General features: G+C 38.0%; 2 protein-coding genes across 6 annotated transcripts in view; both read right to left on the bottom strand.

Moving 5' to 3' along the window:
* Positions 1 to 1802: 1802 nt before the first annotated feature.
* Positions 1803 to 21178, bottom strand: LOC145770436 (receptor-type tyrosine-protein phosphatase beta-like). 5 transcript variants are annotated; one of them, XM_082582083.1, is made up of 14 exons: positions 21130 to 21172; positions 20389 to 20445; positions 18457 to 18468; positions 16708 to 16789; positions 14324 to 14414; positions 13024 to 13100; positions 12549 to 12678; positions 12195 to 12322; positions 11657 to 11814; positions 11184 to 11319; positions 10428 to 10611; positions 9247 to 9330; positions 5488 to 5763; positions 1803 to 3876 (listed from the first exon to the last, which is right to left on the bottom strand). In XM_082582083.1, exons 4-14 carry the CDS (start codon positions 16756 to 16758, stop codon positions 3827 to 3829), a joined length of 1365 nt encoding a protein of 454 aa, XP_082438209.1. In that variant the 5' UTR covers positions 16759 to 16789; positions 18457 to 18468; positions 20389 to 20445; positions 21130 to 21172; the 3' UTR covers positions 1803 to 3826. The 5 variants fall into 5 exon arrangements, with proteins under 5 accessions (XP_082438209.1, XP_082438210.1, XP_082438211.1 ...); XM_082582084.1 differs by lacking the exons at positions 16708 to 16789; positions 18457 to 18468; positions 20389 to 20445 and adding exons at positions 17906 to 18011; positions 20609 to 20635 and having other exon boundaries at positions 21130 to 21178; XM_082582085.1 differs by lacking the exons at positions 16708 to 16789; positions 18457 to 18468; positions 20389 to 20445; positions 21130 to 21172 and adding an exon at positions 17906 to 18317.
* The window catches only part of LOC145770910 (fibronectin-like), a 66373-nt gene continuing 62711 nt past the window's right edge, over positions 17801 to 21462 (bottom strand). The window contains exons 29-32 of the mRNA XM_082582654.1: positions 21130 to 21241; positions 20389 to 20445; positions 18457 to 18468; positions 17801 to 17999 (exon numbers count right to left, since the gene is read on the bottom strand). Of these exons, the coding sequence (XP_082438780.1) occupies positions 17801 to 17999; positions 18457 to 18468; positions 20389 to 20445; positions 21130 to 21241 (380 nt within the window). The remainder of the gene's footprint in view (positions 18000 to 18456; positions 18469 to 20388; positions 20446 to 21129; positions 21242 to 21462) is intronic.

Below are 21462 nucleotides of genomic sequence, written 5' to 3'. Positions count from 1 at the left end.
CAGTATTAACGTAGTTTTTTCAAACAAAACTGACCCTTATCAAATTCGACTGTTTTTGCTCAAACTCCAGTCTCCTGTTCTCACTATAATTGGTGAAGAAGAGTTTTTGCTTGCTTGCCGGCCTCTTTGTCCGTTAAAAGCCTGAAAACATCCCCAACCCCAATAATATTAAAATATCATACACTGTGATCAGGGCCGGATTAAGGGTATCGTAGGCCTAAGGATGTTTACTAGAAAAGGGCCTAATTTTGCAAACCAAGCTGAAAAATATAATGAGAATACATACATAAAAAATTCAAATTATTTACTGCAAAATAACATAAACAGAACAGAAAAATGGCTAATGATGGCGCATGATTGGTTTTGGAAACAAACGCAATTTTTTGTGTCAAATTTCAAACAGATGGAAAATATCTTGGAAAGAAGTGGATAGTAAGTACCTATGGTAATACTCTACCTAATGACGCTCTAAACCAGGGGCTTTCAACCTTTTTCCCACCGCGACCTCTTCAGAGCAATCAATGTAGTTTCGCGACCACCCACAAAAATATTCAACAAAAGCATATTTAATGCAAAATTTAACTAAATTTGATTCATGCCGACATCCAGTTATGTTTAGTTCTGCTGTTTCAACGTAAACTTCCGAAACGAAAAACAATTTTTGCGATGTTATTACGACTTTTATTGCATTTCCGCCGATTGTTATTTCCATTTTCTATCAATCTTAGACCTAACTAGATAATAGGAGCAAAAATAATGAGAAAAATCCACGTTTTCGCACTTTCACCGGTTGAATTTATTGCAATATTTTATGGAGTTATTTAAATAGATTTCAGTGAGGTGGTTGGTGCTGCATATTTTTTAACTATTAAGTTTGTCAATGCGTGCACCTGTTGCTGAAATAACTTCCAAACAAAATAGCCGACACTAATTTTTTTCAATGCCATTGAAAACGGTACTGAGAAATCTATATTTTGCATAGGATTCTAAATAATTTTGCTTTTTTACCGTAGCGTGGTTACTAGTTAACTTTAGTCTGCACAAAGCAACGTACTAAGTCACTTGGTGATTGATTGAATCTTTATCCTCGGACTGGGAAAGCTTCTTGCAGAGCTTAATCCTGGTAGTTTCGCATACTTGTAGAGGCTTTGAATTACTGACGCAGGCCCGGTCACCGAGATTGACAGAGTGAAGTTTCCGATTGTTGAAGTCTTGTTGCCGGCGAACTATTCCATCCATTAGATGCCGCTGAATGGAGAGCAGTCCTTAACGTGCGTTGCTCAAGCGCACACCCCGAGAGTCGAACCAGCGCATGCTTTCCTAAAGATAATGCCTTTTGCAACGTCTGAAAGCTTAAACGATATAATAACCTCAAGTAGAGGAATGGTCGATTGCGAAAAAAACATAGTTTTTAATCTTTTCTGGCAAAAAAGAATACACTGAAATTTCAAGCACCTCTCCGATAAACGGCTCGCGACCCCCAGGTTGAAAAGCCCTGCTCTAAACTCAATTTCGGTAAAAATGGCGCCGACGTGGTTTTGGAAATGGGCTCTTCATATGTATTGACTCAACTCGGTCATTCGTTTTACAATCAGCCTTACAAAAATTTAACCTTAACAAAATTAAGGGCCAAATTTTTCCAGGGCCTAAAGCTATAGCCTTATTAGCCTAATGGTTAATCCGGCCCTGACTGTGATAGTCGGAAGCTGACTATAGTTAGTGACTGGACTGTTCAGTGTTGTTCACACCAGTGGCCCTTGAGCAAGAAAGGTTGAGAAACGCTGGTGGTAAAACAAGCAAAATCACCATTGGAATGTAATGTATTTACAATAGAATGCACAATTTCATGACATTACGACTTGATTGCATATGTGGCATCTAGTTTGGGAAAAATGACAATACCATCAGGCTGAACACAAACGACGTCCTGTTACGTCAAATGCGCGTCGAAAAACGTGCTTAATTGACGTAAAACCACGTGATTTGTAAGGTTGATACGAGTGCTAGATGTCAATTATCATGATCAAGGGTTACACAAAGATAAATGCTGCACAGGGGACAAGTCCGCAAATCGGTAACTTTTTTAGGTTGATTTAACGTTGGAAAACATTGAAATAATGTCTAAAAAGATTGATTTTCAGGCTAGGAAGAAAATATCTCGCTAGGCTGCAGTCGATCTATGACAAGAGAGGGAGGACATTGATGTTTCTTATAGAGAAATAACCAAAAACAAAATGGCATTTTTAGTTGCAACAATTTTACAATTGATGTGAATTTATCAAGGACAGGTATGAGTGTTAATGTAAACCGTACCCAGAAACGTTTTGATTCAACGTAATGTAAAAATGACGGGTTTTGCTGTCTTGAGAATCACAAGTAGTCTCATCAATACAGGACAAAAGTGGAACATTCACGTGTTTGGTAAAAACTTCACTTTTTTAATGATTCAACTGATGAGGAATCGATGGAAAAACTGGTAAAAATTAAAAAAATCGTTAAAAGTGCAGATCGGTGACATTCCATTTTCACGTCAATACTGCATCATGCAAGCTTCAAATCAAAGTTAAAATAGCAAATTTGACAAGTTAGTGTTTCAGGCCATGAAGTGCAATCACAAGTATCACAGAGAAGGTTTCCATTAAGCTTTCAGCAGTGATTTAAGCGAGATTTGCTTCAAACATGAGACAAAACAAATCATTAAAAACAATGTTGGCTGATCACCAAAAATCGCATTCGTTTATTCAATACATATCGAAGTGTCGCTAATCCAAGACTTCTGTTGGCACCAGATTTCATTTTAACTTCTTATAACTTTGGCGAAATGTTGCATTCTTCAGCATTTTGACAAGGCGGTATATCCCAGACAGCAAATCAGCCGTGGACGTTGAATCAAGTTACATTGATTCAAGGTATGCAGATTGCAGACGTTGAATCAATGTAAAAAACGGCTGATTTGCTGCCTAGGTTGGTGGCTTCAAATGAAGCAATATCACAGAGCAATAGGTAGTCGAAGTATCTATCGAAGTGACAAGGTGGTCACAAACAATTCAAGCGACCACAATGCTCTAACTTTTAAACTATACACTAAAGCTTTACAAATAACGACTCGCAAAAATACAGAAACAAACAATAAATCTAAGTATGCACTTCGTACGAAAACGCAGCTTCTAAAATTCTCTCGACACAATGTAAAAGGATGCAGTGTCGATTCATTGCTATTTTATTATTCACTTTTGAAGAACATACATTCCTGCACGCACTCCTGTAAGTAAATGGTGGTCACCTGCCCTGTACAATACATACAAAATAAGGTAATCTGTCATCACGTGTTAACCAAAATTGTTTTCGTAATTAACTAAACCATAAGTTGATTGTTGAAATAGCGATACCAAAACACAAACCTTACACAGCAAAGAACAAACAGTAAAAATCGAACTGTGCCTAGAAAGACTGTAAGAAAGATATCAAATACAGCTTGCAGTTTCTAATCCGCACTGTACAGGGTTAAAGTCGGAAAATACAAAGACCTATCAAGTGGCACACGAGCCTCAGCAGCTGCATATACATAATGTATGTACAAAGATAAATAATACACGGGGAAACATCATATACGCATCCTCTGGAACGCTAGGACTGCATCGACGGCGTGATGACGTCATTACAATACAGTCAACATGACGTCATTAGACATACAAGTGGATCGTTACAAGAAAATTGACAAAAGGCGACTTAGATAATATTTCATTATGCGGCGACGTCAAAAAACGTTAACATTCAAAAATTAAACGCGTATTAATCAGCTCTTTCAATGTCCTCGTCAGGAAGTTCACGAAACGACGAAATTTCCATTATCTTCCTCTTCTGATGAGGAGTCCTCTGCAAATGTTAAAAAAAACATATTTTAAACTTGGCAACACTGCTTGGCAACATGCAGCCTCGAGTTTCGCCAGTTTGTTCAATTAATCGAAACTTCAGTTGAGACTTAGACTAAAACAACTGAAAATAAACAAGCTATTTCAACAATTGACATCATTTGAAAAAATATAACTAAAAAAAGCCAGAAGTGAAGACAGGGATGATTTATCACAAGCTAACAGTGAAAAAGAAAATTTAAAAACTATATTTTTTTTTAATATCAGGTCAAAATTATTCAATAGTGCTGAATCATTGTTGCCAACAGACAAGAAAAAACAAAAGACACGATTTTGAAATAATGTTGAAAACAAAAGAAAAGTGGAAATGAACAAAAGTATGAAAAATGCAACAGATGTTTGAAATTATTTCTTTGTTAATTATGTAGCATCGTGTGTTTCACCAAGGTAAAACTGGTTAATTTTCCATTAAGTTTCCAAAAAAAAAAAAAAAAAAAAACATGAAGAAGAAGCGATCCACCTGGCAGTAAGCACGATTCGCTGACCATACCGTGTGGCCTCCACGCTAGCCATCAAGACTTTTCCAAAAATATGTGCTTCTCGGCAGCCAATTTATCGCAGCTAAGTGTGTGTGAAAGTTGAAGTATGTAAAACATGTGTGTGTGTGTTTTTTCTTGAAAGTTTTAAGATATATGAGGCAATAAAGAATCCATCTTGACTGAGAGTAAGATTTTCTTCTCATGAAAAGCAACTACTTTATAGACAAAAACCTTAATTGACTTAATGTGTTTATAAATTATAATAACTCAGAAACTTCTCATCGAATCAGTATAAAATTTAATTTAGGCTATGAGGGTGTTATCAACATTGAACAAGGCAGTGGTACACAATCTGTCTTGTTAATATTATTTGAAGACTCGACACCCGAGAGTCTTATCCACGATGGTGATTTGACACTGAGTGCCTCGTTGTGCCATTAATCTTGCGATATTCAACCAGCGAGCGAGCTAGTGACTGAAGGAAAGTGCACCTATTAAAAAAGATTGCAAGATCCATCTCTTCACCAGAATATATAGCCTTTGTTGCATCATTTTTACATCAAAACGGTATGAAAAGTTTTTTTTTTTGGCTGGGAGACTATGCAGCGATACTGGTCTCATTTCTATTTTGTGTCTCACACGTACTTTGGAAATCGTTAACAAAAACACAAAATGTAACATAACAACGTGTACAGACTACACGTACACACAGCTCTGTAGTCAATCCACCGCAGGACTCTTTTGTCGGGTATCTTTGCAAGACACAGTTTGAACACCAGGAATTCTTCTGAATAAAACTTCAGGCTTCGCGCCAGTGAAAACATAAAGAACTTAAGCCCGAAATGAACAGGAACGAATGATGCCACCCTGCAGATGCTTTACCTGGTGACGTCGTTGCGCTGGTCGGTGATGACATACAGGGGTGACCTCACGAGGGATTGAATACGAAAAAAGGGTGAAAACGTTGAAAAACACAAAAAAATTATAAATATGCGGATGATATATAAATAAATAATAAGCGCAAAAGAAGAAACAAAAAAGTAGCCTCAAGAAAAGCTTTAGTCAATTCTTCGAACCGTTCGAGCTTGGCTCTTTGAGTGACGTCTGCATGATGTCACCAAGCGGTTTGGGTTTAGGTTTGGGTTTGGGTTTAGGTTTGGGTCGCATGACAGGTGAGTCGTTTTCAGGGATCACTTGGGAAACAACTTTTCGACGCTTTTCAGCTTTGGGTCGAACTTTCGGGGATGAAGTGAAAGCTCTTTCTCGGTCTGAGGATGGGGGGACTTTGGGTTTGGGTTTAATGAGGGGTTTTAACGAACGTCGGCTTTCGATGCCACCAGGTGTCTCGTCAGCTGTAAACACGATACGATCGTTTAGGTTGAGAAGAACAACACAACAGTGTGCATTGCTTTGTTGCAACTACTTTGCAATTTCTGATCTTGTTGCTGCATTTAAAAACAAATAAGAATTATAACATCATCTATCAGCAGCTTCATAGAAAAGTTATGGTGACTCAATTTGAAATAAGTACAAAACAAGCAGGAGTTAAACAGCAGCAAGTGCACTTGCTTTTTGCCACTTCAAACAAGCCATACGCTAATTATTTAGATTATAAAGTACAAAATTTATACCAAAAAACTGCAAAAGTTAAATAGGCAAGTCACAGCACCGTACAACGTAAATAAACTTCACCTTTAAAAACAAAACAAACATTAAAAATAATTTCGATATCAGTTCAAGCAAATCAATTGGGAGGTTTCAGTTTCACCAACAAGCAACACGAAATAGATTCTTTTTCAACCAAGCCAACTTCGAGCAACGTGCAAAACTCTTTCACTGGTATGAAAACAGTATTCTACTGATGCTTTATTACACCTAAATGACTATTCAATTCTGTGCCTTCAAGTGCCTTTCTGAAACAATTAGCAGTACAAAATGCAAAAACGAACACAACTAAAAGAATTTAAAATTGCGAAATGTAGTTACGTTTGAAGGTTTGTAGATTATAGATTTACAACCAATCGTAGTTTCCATTTAAATGCGACCGACAACTCGGAACAATTTTTTATCATCGTGATGCTAGCTGGTGCTCCATAAACTGCGAGCATTCTACGATACAAACATACAATCATGTAAAAGCATAACGACATGCCAATCGCGTATTTGTAATCTACAGGTCGCTGCAGCAGATAAGGTTTATTAAGGAAAGATTTCAGCTGATTACAGTCATGCGACTCGTACTTGTTAGAAAGTATATTATATAAACATTTCGCCGTCGACAGCGTGGTCTAGAGGGTTAAGGCGAGGGAATAGTGGTTTTGATAGCGTGGGTTAAATTCCCACCCAGCCATTACCTCTTTTTCTTCTGCAATTACCAAACACAGTTCTAAGCAAGAATCAACTCCCAGGCTGAGTGCTAGAAAGCTCACAATGCTGTAGTCAGCTGGTTCAAAAAGAAAATTGTCTGACAATGTTGACAAAGGTCGAAGTCAATGGTTGCCAGTTGCCGTTTAAGAGCCAATCAATTTATCTTGGGGTAAAGCTGGATGGATAACTGACGTACAAGCGATGTCTACCGGTCAAAATACTACATCTGCTGCAACGATCTGCAGATTACAAACACGCAAACCGTCCGTCCTTGCGTTCGGTTGAACCATGCTGGCCGCGATACAATATGTCTCACCAAACATACTGTTTACAATTACTCTACGGTCATGTCTACAACTATGGTACGAGGCCCGTAACGAGAAGTATTTGCACCCCTGTTTTAAGCAGTGAAAGAGTTTCGTAAAGTTGTCACTTAATGCTTTGTAGCGAGTGGCGGAGGGGCACGCACAAATCAGCCGCAAGTAACGCAGCTATTGATCACATAACTACAATGGTTGATTAATTATTGATTCATTGATGAACTCGCAAAAAGTAAATGCAGCAATGGCGAATTTCAGCAGCCAGGTGAACAATTTTTTCTCATTTGATGTATCAATTATATCAATGAACATAAATGTGATGTAATTGCATTTCTGAACAAACACGGAAAGCAACGAAGAACATAAAACCACCCAGCAGCAACAAAGAAAACTTCACTGCAAAGACATAATCAGCAGGTAGGCCAAAGCAAAGCTGCACACTTCGAAACTGAATTCTTGGTGGTTTAACCATGGACTTCTAAATAGTAGCATCTGGACTGGAAACTCAGTGGTCAACATGAGGCCAAACAGTTGGTACAACAGTTGGCCAACAGGGTTAGTTACTTGGCTGTTGGCCCACTGTTGGCCTCATGTTGCCCACTGAGTGTCCAGTCCAGATGCTACTATTTAGAAGTCCATGGTTTAACCCTCAATCTGTACCCAGGAAGCAAACCATCTCATCTTTACGTAAATACAACGTCTGCAGACCGTAAATAAACATAAGGACTAATTTGCTGTCTGAATAAAGTCAGACCAAATGTACTCGACTTTGAATCATAGAAACGACTCTACATACGGAAAGCCCAGATTCTTTTCGACTGTTGGTCTGTTAGCAGTTGCATGTTTATAATCGGTAACCAAATTATAGCAAATCTTTTCCTCACGTTAGCGTCTTCTTAATAGAAAAATTGTATAAATTTCATCTAGCCTTTAAAACCAACAACCACCAGGACACTCCCAGCTAACAAAAAGTAACTCTTTGTACATCAAATCGAACCAACCACGGAAAGGAAAAACGACAATATTTTATGTAAATTCTACGTTGATGACCACAAGTTAACACATTATTCCGGCAACTCTTATCCCGTTCGGTTGAACTGTCTTGATTCCAAGAATTTGCAGAAAAGATAAAAAATAAACCAAACACATTTACGCATTTCAAGATAATCTTTCTTTTAACCAAGCCTTTCTTTTAACCAACGTCTGCAGACGTTAAATCAACACAGAAAGACTACTTTTGCTGGCTGGTATGCTTACACACAAAGCTCCAGAACACCTTCAGACGCCAAAACACGTAAGAAAATAGCCTCAGACTATTCTTTGAAACACGAGACGCATTTTTTCGGTGTCTCGCGCAACAAGATTAACTTCTGTCGATTCGCATCTTCCATGCTCAGTGCAGCTCATGCTTATTTCGTGACAATCAAGATGAGGTGTATCCCAGACAGCAAAATCTGTCATTCTTGCATTCATTCAACGTCTGCAGACGATTAAATCAAGTTAAAAATGACAGATTTTGCTATCTGGAATTGTACAAAATGTCTATTTAGATCAGAAACCAAAGAAAAAACTCAAGTCGTCAACGTAAGAAAATAAAAACAAAAACAACAGGCGCATGCGCATTGCGCAGATGAAATCGACATCCGGGAACTCGGATAAATGTCTCGGATTGAGCTTGATTGCACATTGAAAGAAACAGGTCAGGGAAAGCAGATATGATCAAGCGCCTATCTTCTCTATTCAAAACTGAGGTACATGTGATGAATGGCAGTAAAGCAACAGTGCAGTTCCATCATCTTGCTTTAAAACAAAACGCAGACAATTAACAGGCTTTGCACTTTGAAAGCCTGATGATAATTCAGCATAAGAAATGCTTGCTCTGCTTGGTTCTAACTCCAGGTAGAAGTAGTAGCTTCGTCCACTTGGGAAGGGTCATGCATTGATGGATAAGTTAGACCATCGTTTAGTTACCAGACGATTTTGCAACATTCTTTCAGAGTTTAAAAGGAGTCGTTTTGACGCAATACTGCAGTCAAAACTTTGATGAAAAATCGATTCACTTTGCTGGTCAATCATAATTTAAAGGAACCAAACAAGACCAACATAGGAGCGAGCGGCGGTGGGTGGCGTGCATTCAAATAGCATCACCTTCATCTTCCACGTCATAGTCACCAGATTCGTCGTAGAAAGAAGGCGGTTCCTTGCCAGGATTACTGTTGTCGACGACCTTAGCTTTATGTAAGGTGATTAGTTATTAACAATGTTGAAGTGTGATTCCTTACCTCAAAGGAAAGAGCACAATGCTACAATTTTTAGCAGTGATGCAACGTTTAGTGACGTTGTATAACCCATTGCTAAGAACTTTGCAACCACCGTTAACCTACTTGCGCATAGTGACACAGCACGCACGCAACGTGAGACAAAGATACGCCACATAATGTACGTTGACATGGCAACACTTCGTTACTGACACCTCAGTATAAAGTTGAGAGGTCAAAAGTTAATAAGTCTTGTGAAAACTATGCTGCTATTAAGCTGCAACGACGTTTGTCATTGCACAGTACATTAGGTTTTCAAGTACTCAGTAAAAAAACGAATTGTTACGGGTTTTCAAAAATTTAACCATTTTTGGCCACTCAAAGTTTTGTAAAGTTTTACAACAAACGAGATAAGCCGTAGCTGGCACGCTGAATAAAACTATCAGTTTATAAAATTTATCTTTTTACATTGATTCAACGTGTAAAGATATTGAGCCAAAGCAAAAAAGACCACTTTTCTATCAAGGACTGTAGCCATATGCGATTGAAGAGCAGATGAAACATTGCTTGATAGTAGAAATCATATTTTTAACGTTTTCTTTCATCGTTTTGCCGACAATAAACGTTGTCGTGTATTGTATTACTTCAAACAAAAAGTTACAGCTGACCAGTGACGACCATTACGGTTGTTTAAACTTTTAGCTGTTGGTACTACAGAGCGAAATTGTATTTGTGTGGACGTCTACCTTGAAAGTCTTCAAGTGAAAATACTTTAGTGTGATTTTTCGTGGCACTTGAAAAATTAAGGTTTGAGTTGATGACTGTTCCCTGTGGTTCGAATTCTCCTCTCCTAGTGGTGTTATTCTTGTTTACTTACAAACCCTAGCATTGGTTGATGTTGCTATTGCTGTAAACCAATTATATCAATGAGGTGGCTTTGGCTTACGTGTTCAAAAGCTACATGATGTCTTTATCATCATACAATCTAACCGATAAAAGGACGGATTAATACGTTAGTTTGAGGAAAAAGATGAAGTGTACAATGAAACGAAAGCAGAATTATTCACTCACCATCTTCTGAAGGACTGATCATCGCTGGATTCGCTACGCCGTTGACGGTTCTGCTGAAGTCCGTGTTCTCATAAACAGGATCCTCGGTGTTCATGTAGATCGGATCTTGTTCCGGATCTGCATCCTCTTCGTAGACACGGTTGATGATGTCTTGCACCATTTGATGGATCAGGATGTACTGACTCTGGGAGAGGAGAAAGAAAAGTGGGATGAGATGAAAATATTTTTTTCCACGTTTCTGAAATTTTTTAGAACCTCTCCGTATTCCGTAACCATCGCCTGGAAGAGGTTTAAAAGAGCAGGTCACGTTGTTTTTGAGGAGGAGTAAAAATAGTTTTGGAGTAGTCTTTTTGGAAAATTCAAAAGAAATCGAAAGACAACTAAATCATAAGAGGAAAGGTACTTAAAATAGATTTAAATGTTAATTTAAATAGAAAACCAATGATTTGGCAGCACTCAAATTGCTAACTCATGTGTTGTTCAATGTATTTTTCTTTCTGAGCACAGCGAATAACAAAATCTGACTCCAGAAATCTTTCCAAGATGTAAGTCTATGCTGTATAATCCTCTTGAATAAAGTAGTTGGAAATATCAACAGCGTGTGAAAAAAACTTACTGCATTGAAAACACTTGGGCTGTTTAAAGTTATGCATTCACTGTAACTCCCCAACTCAACTATCCAGATATGATCAAATGCTTCAGCACAACCATGCATTCGAGTGTCTTTCTTCCAAAAGGTATTTAAACATTTCTCACCTCCGTTTGAACCATAAAGACTCTGTGCATCCTCATCTGATGAACGATCCCAAATATATCAACGTAGGAATTCTCCTTCAAATGCTGGAGGAGTCGGTCCATCGCTATGAAGGTTCCTGTGCGACCGACGCCAGCGCTGGAGAAAATATTTATTTCGTAAATGTGCATCCAGAAGCAGACAAAACACAAAATAGGATGGAGCAACGGGCATTGTAAGAATACATTACTCTTATAATGTTCAGTGCTTGTGGGTTGTTGTGCCTTGTTTGTCTGTTATAAAAGAAACCGGACTATCTCACCAAAATTACATTACATGCATAGTCTTTGCAGCGATAATTAAATGCTGTTTTCTTAATTCCAGCAATAATGGGAACGCTATCGGGAACGCTGGCGATATTTCGAGTTCAGCATCTAACTCCTCAAAGCTCGCATCTGCTATGATGCGCAACGGACGTTCACCATAACCTAACTACCTGCAGTGTACGACAGTGGGTCCGGAGTGTTTCGCTTCCCGGTCGATCGTTGAACGGACATATCGGATGAACTTGACCAGTGTTTCCGTGGTCTCCGGAACACCATGGTCAGGCCACACCGTGTAGTGGAACTGACGGACACGTCGCGTTTCTGATCCCTGTGTCCAAACGAAAAACACTCGCACTTAATTTTTGTAGATTCTTGGAAATTTATTCTTAAGTGCGTGGAAAACGAAGTTCCTTCCGTAAGTTTAAGCTTAAAGCTCAATAAATCTTGTTCCCAACGATACGGCATGGCTCACAAAGTTGTGGCATTTTAACATTGCATCACTTACTCGAGTCACTTTAACATTGAATCACTTACTCGAGTCACTTTAACATTGAATCACTTACTCGAGTCACTTTAACATTGAATCACGTACTCGAGTCACTTTAACATTGAGTCACTTACTCGAGTCACTTTAACATTGAGTCACTTACTCGAGTCACTTTAACATTGAGTCACTTACTCGAGTCACTTTAACATTGAGTCACTTACTCGAGTCACTTTAAACTCGCGTATGGTCCACTCGGGCAAGATCGATTCCGAGGTTCTCTCCAACGTCAAGTCGGCGACTGTAACTGGCTCAGCATCGAACGGCCAGTAGTGGTCGCACTTTATTTTTCCTGGAACACAGAAAGAAAGGGACTATCAGACTGAGTGGAGGCCACATTGATTCTATGCTTAAAGGATTGCAGTCAACCGGCGTAAAGTACAAGGTTTAAGATTGCTAAACAACAGGGCTACAACTAGGGAGCTACAACGTGTGCAAGGATGCAATAAACAAATACCTGAACTGTTTGTTTGAAATGAGCATGCTCAAAAATAAACCATTTTCTACATTTCAAATACCTCTCTCCACCGTCTGGGTTACCATGACGATGTTTCTGGAATTATGCTCCCAGACCAGTCTCCAGAAATCATCTTTTGTTCCTGGAAGAGGCCCTTGAGTAGCGATGTATTCCCTTTTGTTGTTGTGTCCCTGCAAAACAAATTATTTGTTGAAAGAAAATTGACTGAAAAAAAAAAAACGCACAGTCCAAACTACAACCATAAGTTAGCAATGAGTAGAAAGAAATACGCCTTTATTTGCAAAAGATTAACCGAAAAAAAATTATGCAGTAATCTCTAAAATACCGATTTATGGTCACTCAATAGCCTATGTTCTATATAGCGATATCAAGATCTACGACAGTTGAGAGTTCTGATACGTAATCACAAAAACATTTAAAGCAAGAACCAATAAACTTATACAAATGACCCATCAATCTTATTTTTTATAAGTTACTAAATTAGTAACAAAGTATTCCAGGAACAAGCAACCCACTGGTATAAAGTTAGCGTTGATGTAATCCGTCCCTGGCTCGTCATCAATGGCGCCTAGTTTGACGCGGGTTGCATCATCTGAAAACCAAGTTGTAATGTCGTTGAAAGATATAGGTTTCTTGTTTCGTATAAGACTGTTCAAATTGCACTTCGTTTGTTCAATCATAACATAAGGTTTCTTAAAAGCTGCGTAACTTTGTATCAGTGTCGTGTTTTTCAATTAAAAACCAAGATCTTCCTTTAAGTGACAATGGTTAACCCAGCTAGCAAATCCGTTATTTTTACATTGATTCAACGTCTACAAACGTTGCAAACGTCTGCAGACGTTGAATCAATGTAAAAATAACGGATTTTGCTAACTGGGAATATGTTTTACAATGCAAAATAATTTAATATCTGCTGCAGACAGAAAGTCCTGCTAATGGAGTAATTCAGTAATTGAGTTAAGTAGTTAATTCATTCATTCATAGCTTGCCACGCCAGTGTCGGAGCCAGGTAAGAGCATTGTTTGTGATGTTTTTGAGGTCGTTGTCATCACATGAAGGGCTAAGGGGACAGTTGGTGAGGATGTGCTTCATCGTCTGATTGTCTAGGCCGCAATCACACGTTGGGTCAGGAGTCATCTTCCATTGGAAAAGATTGCTTTTATTTCTCCCGACTCCGCAGCAGGCTCTGTTTAGGCAGCACCACTCTCTTCTTTCAAGGGTGGGAGTTTGTTGTAGACTTTCAAAGGACTTGGGATGGCAGGATGTTGTGTCCTATCGGGCTCAGAGATCCACATTTCTAGTCGTGCAGCTGTCGCGCTTGTGTGTTCCAATGGGCCGACTTTGATGAAGCTTTTGCGTGACTTGAGTCTTGCTGGAATAAGTGTGTTCATAGAGAGGGCAGCGTTGGTCAGATATTTGTTTTACTCTTTCCTTTTTTGTAGCGACTTCTCTTCGGATATGAGGTGGAACTATAGTTGCTAAGTTATAGAGGTCGGAGATTGGTGTTGGACGGAGTGTACCAGTTATGATTCTACATGCTTGGTTTAATTCGGAGTCAATTACTTTGGTGTGGCTTGACCTAGCCCATACTGGAGCGCAGTATTCAGCGGTCGAATAACAGAGAACCAGTGCTGTTTGCTTCAGTGTGTGCTCATCTGCTCCCCAGATGAGCACACACATTGAGTTGAGGTCAACGACAAGGATGGCCTGGTGAGTAACTTAATATTGACTGATCGAGACAAGAATCAAACCGAAGCCTTCAGCATACAAAGCAGCAATGCTCAATCTGCTGCTCCATTATCGTTATGAACTCACATGGCAATATGTTCGTGTATCTATTCTTCCCTCTGTTCTCGGGCATCAAGGCGGCATTCGTGGACTGATCCCTGCCAATCGGCTTGAACTCCTGAGTGAAGCATTCATTGTTAAACTACAAAGCTAAAACTTCCGTGTTAAAACAGATGTAGAATTAAAAGTGCCGTTGTTTAAGTGGACGTTGCTCAGAATGCCCATTTTACACTTACAGTGCAGCTAAAAAGACTTTGACATGCACACAGTGAAGTTTATAACCTGGCGCAGTGCAGCCCAAGGGGACATTAAAGTACATTTAGCCTAAATTTTAAAATCAAAATTACGTCGGCCTCCAGTCATGATAATAAGTTCGCACATTGGCAAGGGGTGTGGATGTAAGTCGCTATGGTTTAAAGTTTAAACCAATTGGAAAAAATTATTTTAAAGTTTGAAATTCGATTTCAACTATGGGAGCAGATATACTGTATTCTCAATATATTCCAACATTTGGTTGTTGGGAAATGTGTTCCCCAGACAGCAAAATCCGTCATTTTTACATTGATTGAAAGTCTGCAGACGTTGAATCAATGTAAAAATGACGCACTGTGTTGTCTGGGTCTCTACTTTACCGTAGATCCAGCATAAGTCACCGCATCATCAGGGAGGAGACAAATCAAATCAGAATAAATAAAAAATAATTCAAATCGATTTAGAAACATAAGACATTGTCACATCATTGAGCAAAATCACTGGATTGCTGGGTAGATTTGATGCAAATCAAACGTAATTATATGCAGAATTAAACAAAAGAGCTTGATTTGTTTGACAAAACAAAAATAATAACGGAGGATACCGCTAAGGTCGAAACAGGTATTGCTGGGCAAATCAATCGTGACAACTTTGATTAAGCTGATATGGGACATTTTAAGCTTTCTGATCCAGGAAGTAAATCAGTTTTTTTCCTCCACAAACGTTAAATCTACGTAAAAAAAGTGTAATTTTAACCATGATGTAACCGACAAAATTTTGAAAATGTCTGATAAATTAGTGAACGTGAAGTCACATTTCAAAATAAACGCGATCATAGCATTCCGAATCAATCCGAATAATACCGAATCATTCCGAAGACATGGAATGACTTTATGAGGAGCTGGGGTGCAGATTATGTAAGTTGTGAATTCAGTAAAAGCGGAGAAGTTTCTACCAAAGCAAATATCAAATGTCGCAATGCAAAAGTAATATTGCAAAAGACAACTCAAATAAAAGCAAAGGATTGAATGAAAGTGAGGGGTGCTTTACGAAGTAAATGATGTGCTGTAAATGAATGGTGATCAAACGTTATGCTTCTCACCAATGGTTAAGTATGCCACCCTGATGCAATTTGCGTGATTCGAAGATTTACCTTTCGCGACGGGTTTTTCAATTTTTTTTAATGTTTAAATCGATTCCAATTAGCGGTGGTTGATTTTAACTACACGCCTGGATAGCAGAGTTGTACAGGAGTCAGAGCCCCGGACCCCATACATCTCTGCTGGATAGATAACTGCACACCAGGATAGAGCGACACTGTGTCATGTCTTGTCACATATTTTAAGCACGACTTTTGTTCAATTGTCAAGTTTAGACCGATCGCTCAGTTTCTTCCATGTTTGATGACGTTGCATCATTTGACAGTTAACTAGCTACACAGCTTTACCGATAAATTCGTGTAGAAATCTTGCTTCACGAGCATACGAAGTTCAATAAGTCTCAATACGAGTTTGGTTTGTCGCTTGGATAACTCAATGATCTCCGTGACTCAATGAAACCATGCGTGATTAACTGTCGATCATGGATTGTGGAACTCAATGTGTTTCGCAAGGTAGTTTGTATATTGCATTGATTCGTTTTGTTTATTGCACAACCCTCAAAGGCTGTAACAAAGTATTTGGGCCAAGGTTGGGGCAATGCAATAACTATGTTTTTGTTTCAAAGGACACATCACTGAATGCCTGAATGCAGCACGTTCGACCTTAGCAATATTCACCACTGGGGTGATTGAATCATTTTGTGCACAAAACAATCTTTTCCGTCTTCACATTGTTACAAAGAGCGGAATAACATTGCATTGTGGAGTCCATAGGTTTCCAAACTTCATCATTGCGCAGCAGCAGAGCTAAATTTCAAGGAAATCGAACCATTATTGTACGCTTGGTTCAGCTTTGAAATGTTATACGTGTAACATGTGTTGAAATCATTGCGTGGAAACGCACGCAGCGTCACACATTGCGAAGCGACGTATTGCGTGATCACGCAAGTTTACACGTAAGACAAAACGTTGATCGGGTCGGACAAACTTGAAAGAAATTAGGTATTAAAAAGTTTGGAAACCTATGTAGACAAAAGATTAACACAAAGCAATAATGAACCTCGTATTCCTCCGAGAATTTAAAGTCAGAATCAGCTCTCATTGTAGTCATTTGTCGAATGAAGTCAGAGACCTGAATTACCCTGTCAAGGGAAATTGAAGCAAACATGCAATTGTTAAGAACAAATTTAAAGAAACACATCATCCACAAACAAATGTGCATGGGATCTGCTGATAAGACATCCAGACAACAAAAACAACCGTTTTACATTGATTCAACATCTACAGACGTTGAGTCAATGTAAAAATGATGGATTTTGTTGTCTGGGTAGGCAACTAGGCATCTATAAGGTGGAAATGAGTTTTATTTTTTTTTATTTTTGGTTGGAGTAAAATGTTCGAGTAACTTCGATACGAGCTTTCTAATTTGGAAACATTGTTATACGAACGAGATCATACGTTGTGACAGATGTTCTAGCAAGCAGAACACGTTGGTTTTTCGTTGATTCAACGTTTACAGACGTCGAAACATGTAAAAAAAATGTGAAAAGGACGGATTTTTCCAGCTAGACCTAGCAAGCAAAATCTATGTTTTCATATCGATTCAACGTACGCAAACGTTAAATTAATGCCAAAAAGAGCTGATATGCAAGCGGAAATTCTCCGGCGTCAAAGTAATTTGTTCATCTGAAAATCTTTTGGTGAAGTACTTGCGCATTAAAAACAAAAATTACCTTTAATAGAAAGTGCTCATCATATAACCGACAATTGCAGGTTCTGATGTGCATAAGCGGTCTGAGCTTTATTGCTTTAATTTAATTAATTGGAAACATTGAAAATAAAAAAAATGCCATATGTGAAAATCGAACGCGCGTCCCTTGCACGCAACGCGCAGCGAGGCGACTTCTTTGTAGCAAAACATGCGCAAAAATCATTGAAAAGCGACTTAGGTGAAAAATCTGATTGAAAGCGCAAAAACAACTAGCTGGCAAAAAAATAATTTTGCGTTAATTAACAGTCACCTGACGTCAAATTACCCAGACAGCAAATCAGTCGGTTTTACCATTGATTCAACGAGACGTTGAATCAATTGAAAAACCGACTGATTTGGTGTCTGGATAACGACAAAATTTAAAACTTGCAAGCGCACAAAATTACAGCACACGGAGGTTAAACGCTTCAATACGTTTAACCACAAGAGAAAATCCTGTGCAAGGCAAAACAACGAAAAGTGATGCCAGGTCCATGCCATGACCAACCGCGTATTCCTCGCTAATCTCATCCGCAACATCTTCGTCCTCCAGATCGTGGAAGGTTTTAGCAAACTGTGTCAGGCTTAGTCTCCGGCTGTTCCTTAATTATAGACTTTGTGTATGTTTGTCCGAGAGCAAAAGTTACCAAAGATATAACTAACTAGAATTTCATTACTTGAATGCTCAAAATATTTCTTGACATAAGCTTAATTATTAAATGTTTAGCCAGTCAACAACAGTCAACGTCATACAAATTCTAAATTACACATAAATACATATATTACAATTTACATTGATATAACGTCTTAGAAGCTTCGGAGAGATAAGAATTCGTGAAGTTTCAGTGACAATCACATTAAGGCTTCTCCACAATGGACAACAAATTTCCCGATTGCAAAAGATTGCCTTTTTATACCGTCTTATCGTACAGCAACGTTAAAACGATGCAAAACAGCAACTACTTCTAACTGGCAATAACTTTTACACTTATATAAACGCAAATATCAATAAATGAATACGGTTACAAAGATAATAAATGAAAGAATAGTTGCACTCACTTGGTGGTGGTCCTGTAAATGTAAAACCAAATGATTAGAACCTGATATTGTAGTGCAAGTTTGTATTCGCTAAATGTTTACTAATCAGTAATCACTATCAAAAAGTAAATACTGCCATTTTTATCATTACATGACTTAAAACAATCAACTGCTTTATGAGAATGACGTAATAAACATTGTTCGTCAGACTTCTAACTGCGGCTAAAGCTTTACTTCAATTTTACAAAATAACAAAACAAAAACCACAAAAAATATAATAAAAAGAATAAATTAATAAAAAAGGGTCACAAAACGACCGCAATTAACGTCAAATTTTATCTGATTGAGAATTTATTTATTTAGGGCCTGAAAAAAATAATTTCAGAATTTTAACCCTGTTTGTCCCGACCAAGGTGAAAAGTCAATGCTAATTCAAAACAGAAGTCTCGTGGACTAAAAGGTTAATGTTACAACAAATGATAAAGTTAAAAACAAAATAATGAAACGGGTCATGCACAAATCAACAAAAACTTTCAAAAGCAATTCTTGCTTGAGTAAATGATGAACGGAATGTTGAAACAGACGAGCATCCAAAAACTCAAATCTTGTGTAAACAAGTGCACGTCTATCTCAGAAAAAAGCACAGCTTTGCTCAAAATTGGAGAATGATAGTCAAGTGGCAGGTTTGATTTATCGTACGTAGCGTGCAAATCGCTTTTTCAAAATGGCTTAAAACGACGAGACGTGCAGATCAAACATTGAAGAAAGTTTAAACTTGAAGACGTGATTTTTGCGGATGTGGCATCCCATGTCATATTATCAAGGCTGAAGATATGAAAATAGGAGAAAGTGTCACGAATCAACGAAACTAAGAGGTGAATTTTGTCCATTAAAGACTCGTATTTTCATTTATCTTCGTATATTACGTAATCAGTGCTAAGAATCCAATCGTCACTGGAACGCGTATATATTTGTAATCTGCAGGTCGCTGCAGCAGATGGATTCGATTCTTGTTTTGAACTTTGTTTGGTAATAACAGAAGAAAAAAAAGTAATCCCACTTTATCGAAATGACTACTTTCCTAACCCACCGACAAGCCATGCTGTCGATGGCGGCTTTTACTTACAGTAATTTACTTTTTATCAAAAATGTTTCGAGAAAAACGCTCACAATATCACGTGCAGCCACATGACTGCAATTAGCTGATTGAAATCTTGCCTTTTGATTGGTTAATAAACCTCATCTGCTCCAACGCAAGGTTACAAATACGCTACCGAGACACTTCCTTAGCTCCACAAAATAGTGGTTTGATTAAGTGACAAAAGTAAATCAATTGATTTCTCAAGTTTGTTTTCTTTCTGGACGATTTTTTTACATTTAACGACGTTGCAATCACGCAAAAGCGACAACTTAAGTGATGGGGCGATGGAATCATTTGAATGCTTCAAACATTTCAATTTTAATTGGTGCTACAACTGCGGAGGTATACGAAATGCAGTAACGGCAGTGTAGTACCGATGAAACCCGTTAAGCTAAACCGGTTTCCCGCGACCACCATTCTAGACAATTAGTTGTCTATAAAGGTTAATTCTGAACATTAGACCAAAGGCGCTCACCCCGGAGTGCATTATACCGAAAAGGCTCATTTTATTTTACAAAAGGGTGTACTTAATAAAGATGAAAAAATAAAATGCACGATGAAGGTAAATTTATGTTTTAATCTTTGGCAAAAGGTAAAAGAAACAAAAATTTTTAGAACATATGGACTTTTCGTTTTCAAAAATATTGGATCGATGAAAAATTCAAGCAAAAGCATCTGTTTCAAAGATAGAATTAAAAAGAATTTGTAATTCCAAAATCCAAAAAAAAACGCTTTTTTCGGCCCTCGACCGATCGCCCCATCACTCAATATCACATCTCATCGCAAGGTACATCACAACACTGAAGAGCTACCTCTGTTCCAAATTGAGAAGGTTGCCTGGGCTGGTAGAGGGCTGCAATGGGGCACGTCTGAACAACGAACGAATTGTTGGTTATGTACATGCTCGCATGAAAACCAACATAAATTTTAAAGGAAATAAAATAATAAAAAAAACAAAAACAAGTGAACAAAAATCAAATGTAAATCTGAAAAAAATGTAACTGATTGATGCATATGATTTAAACTATTTACTCAAGAGCTATTTCTGGTCCAACTATCCTGCAAAGAAAAATGTTTTGCTTTAGAACTGACAAGACAAGTTAACAACTGTTTGACAAACACAAGATTGAAATTACGTTTGATAAGATATTTCCATGACTGAATAGACGTGTTTTATCTACACTATCAAAAAAACATGGTGAAGCAGTGAATTGCGTGTACCCCTATGTTAACACCACAAACATTGCAGAAATACAATTCATTACTTTATCACCTCAGTAGATGTTGAATAGGTCTGGCTGTTGTATATAGTAGGTTTAAATATTACCCATTACCATTAGTTTAAAGTTTAGCTTGTTTTCCTACCTCTGACGTTAGTATGTTATACAAGGTAATTAAAAAATAAATCTTAGAATAAAGATCTGGTGAACCCTATTACTCTGATATGTATAGAACCACCGATATTATATCATATAGAACAATTACATAATATAAATGTTATTCCATGAAGCTTATTTATTTGTAAGTCTATGGTTGTGAGAGTAAAAACTCACGGTTCTTCTCCGTATGCTTTTCGTCGACGATAGTAGCACACCCCGAGCACAACAAGGATGACAATGATTGCTATGCATGCCACAACTATCCCAACAATGAGGCCCACGTCATCTGGAAAAGACATAAAACGTCACGTTAGACGTTGAATCAATGTAATAATGACGGTTTTTGCTGTCTGGATAACTTATTAGTAGGAGAAGTAAAAATTGTTAGAAGAGTTGATTGGCAGTACAAAACTTAAAATTTGCGAGTAGAAAGTTGCTCATGGTAGCTCGAAGCTGAAGGTTTTCGTCTGACTCTTTTCAGGAGATATCGTCAGAATAAAATAAGCC

This window comes from Aplidium turbinatum, chromosome 5, assembly GCF_918807975.1.
Source record: "Aplidium turbinatum chromosome 5, kaAplTurb1.1, whole genome shotgun sequence".
In the NCBI taxonomy this organism is placed as follows: domain Eukaryota; kingdom Metazoa; phylum Chordata; class Ascidiacea; order Aplousobranchia; family Polyclinidae; genus Aplidium; species Aplidium turbinatum.
The sequence above is the reverse complement of the archived record's forward strand: the minus strand, read 5'-3'. Positions and strand labels throughout refer to the sequence as shown.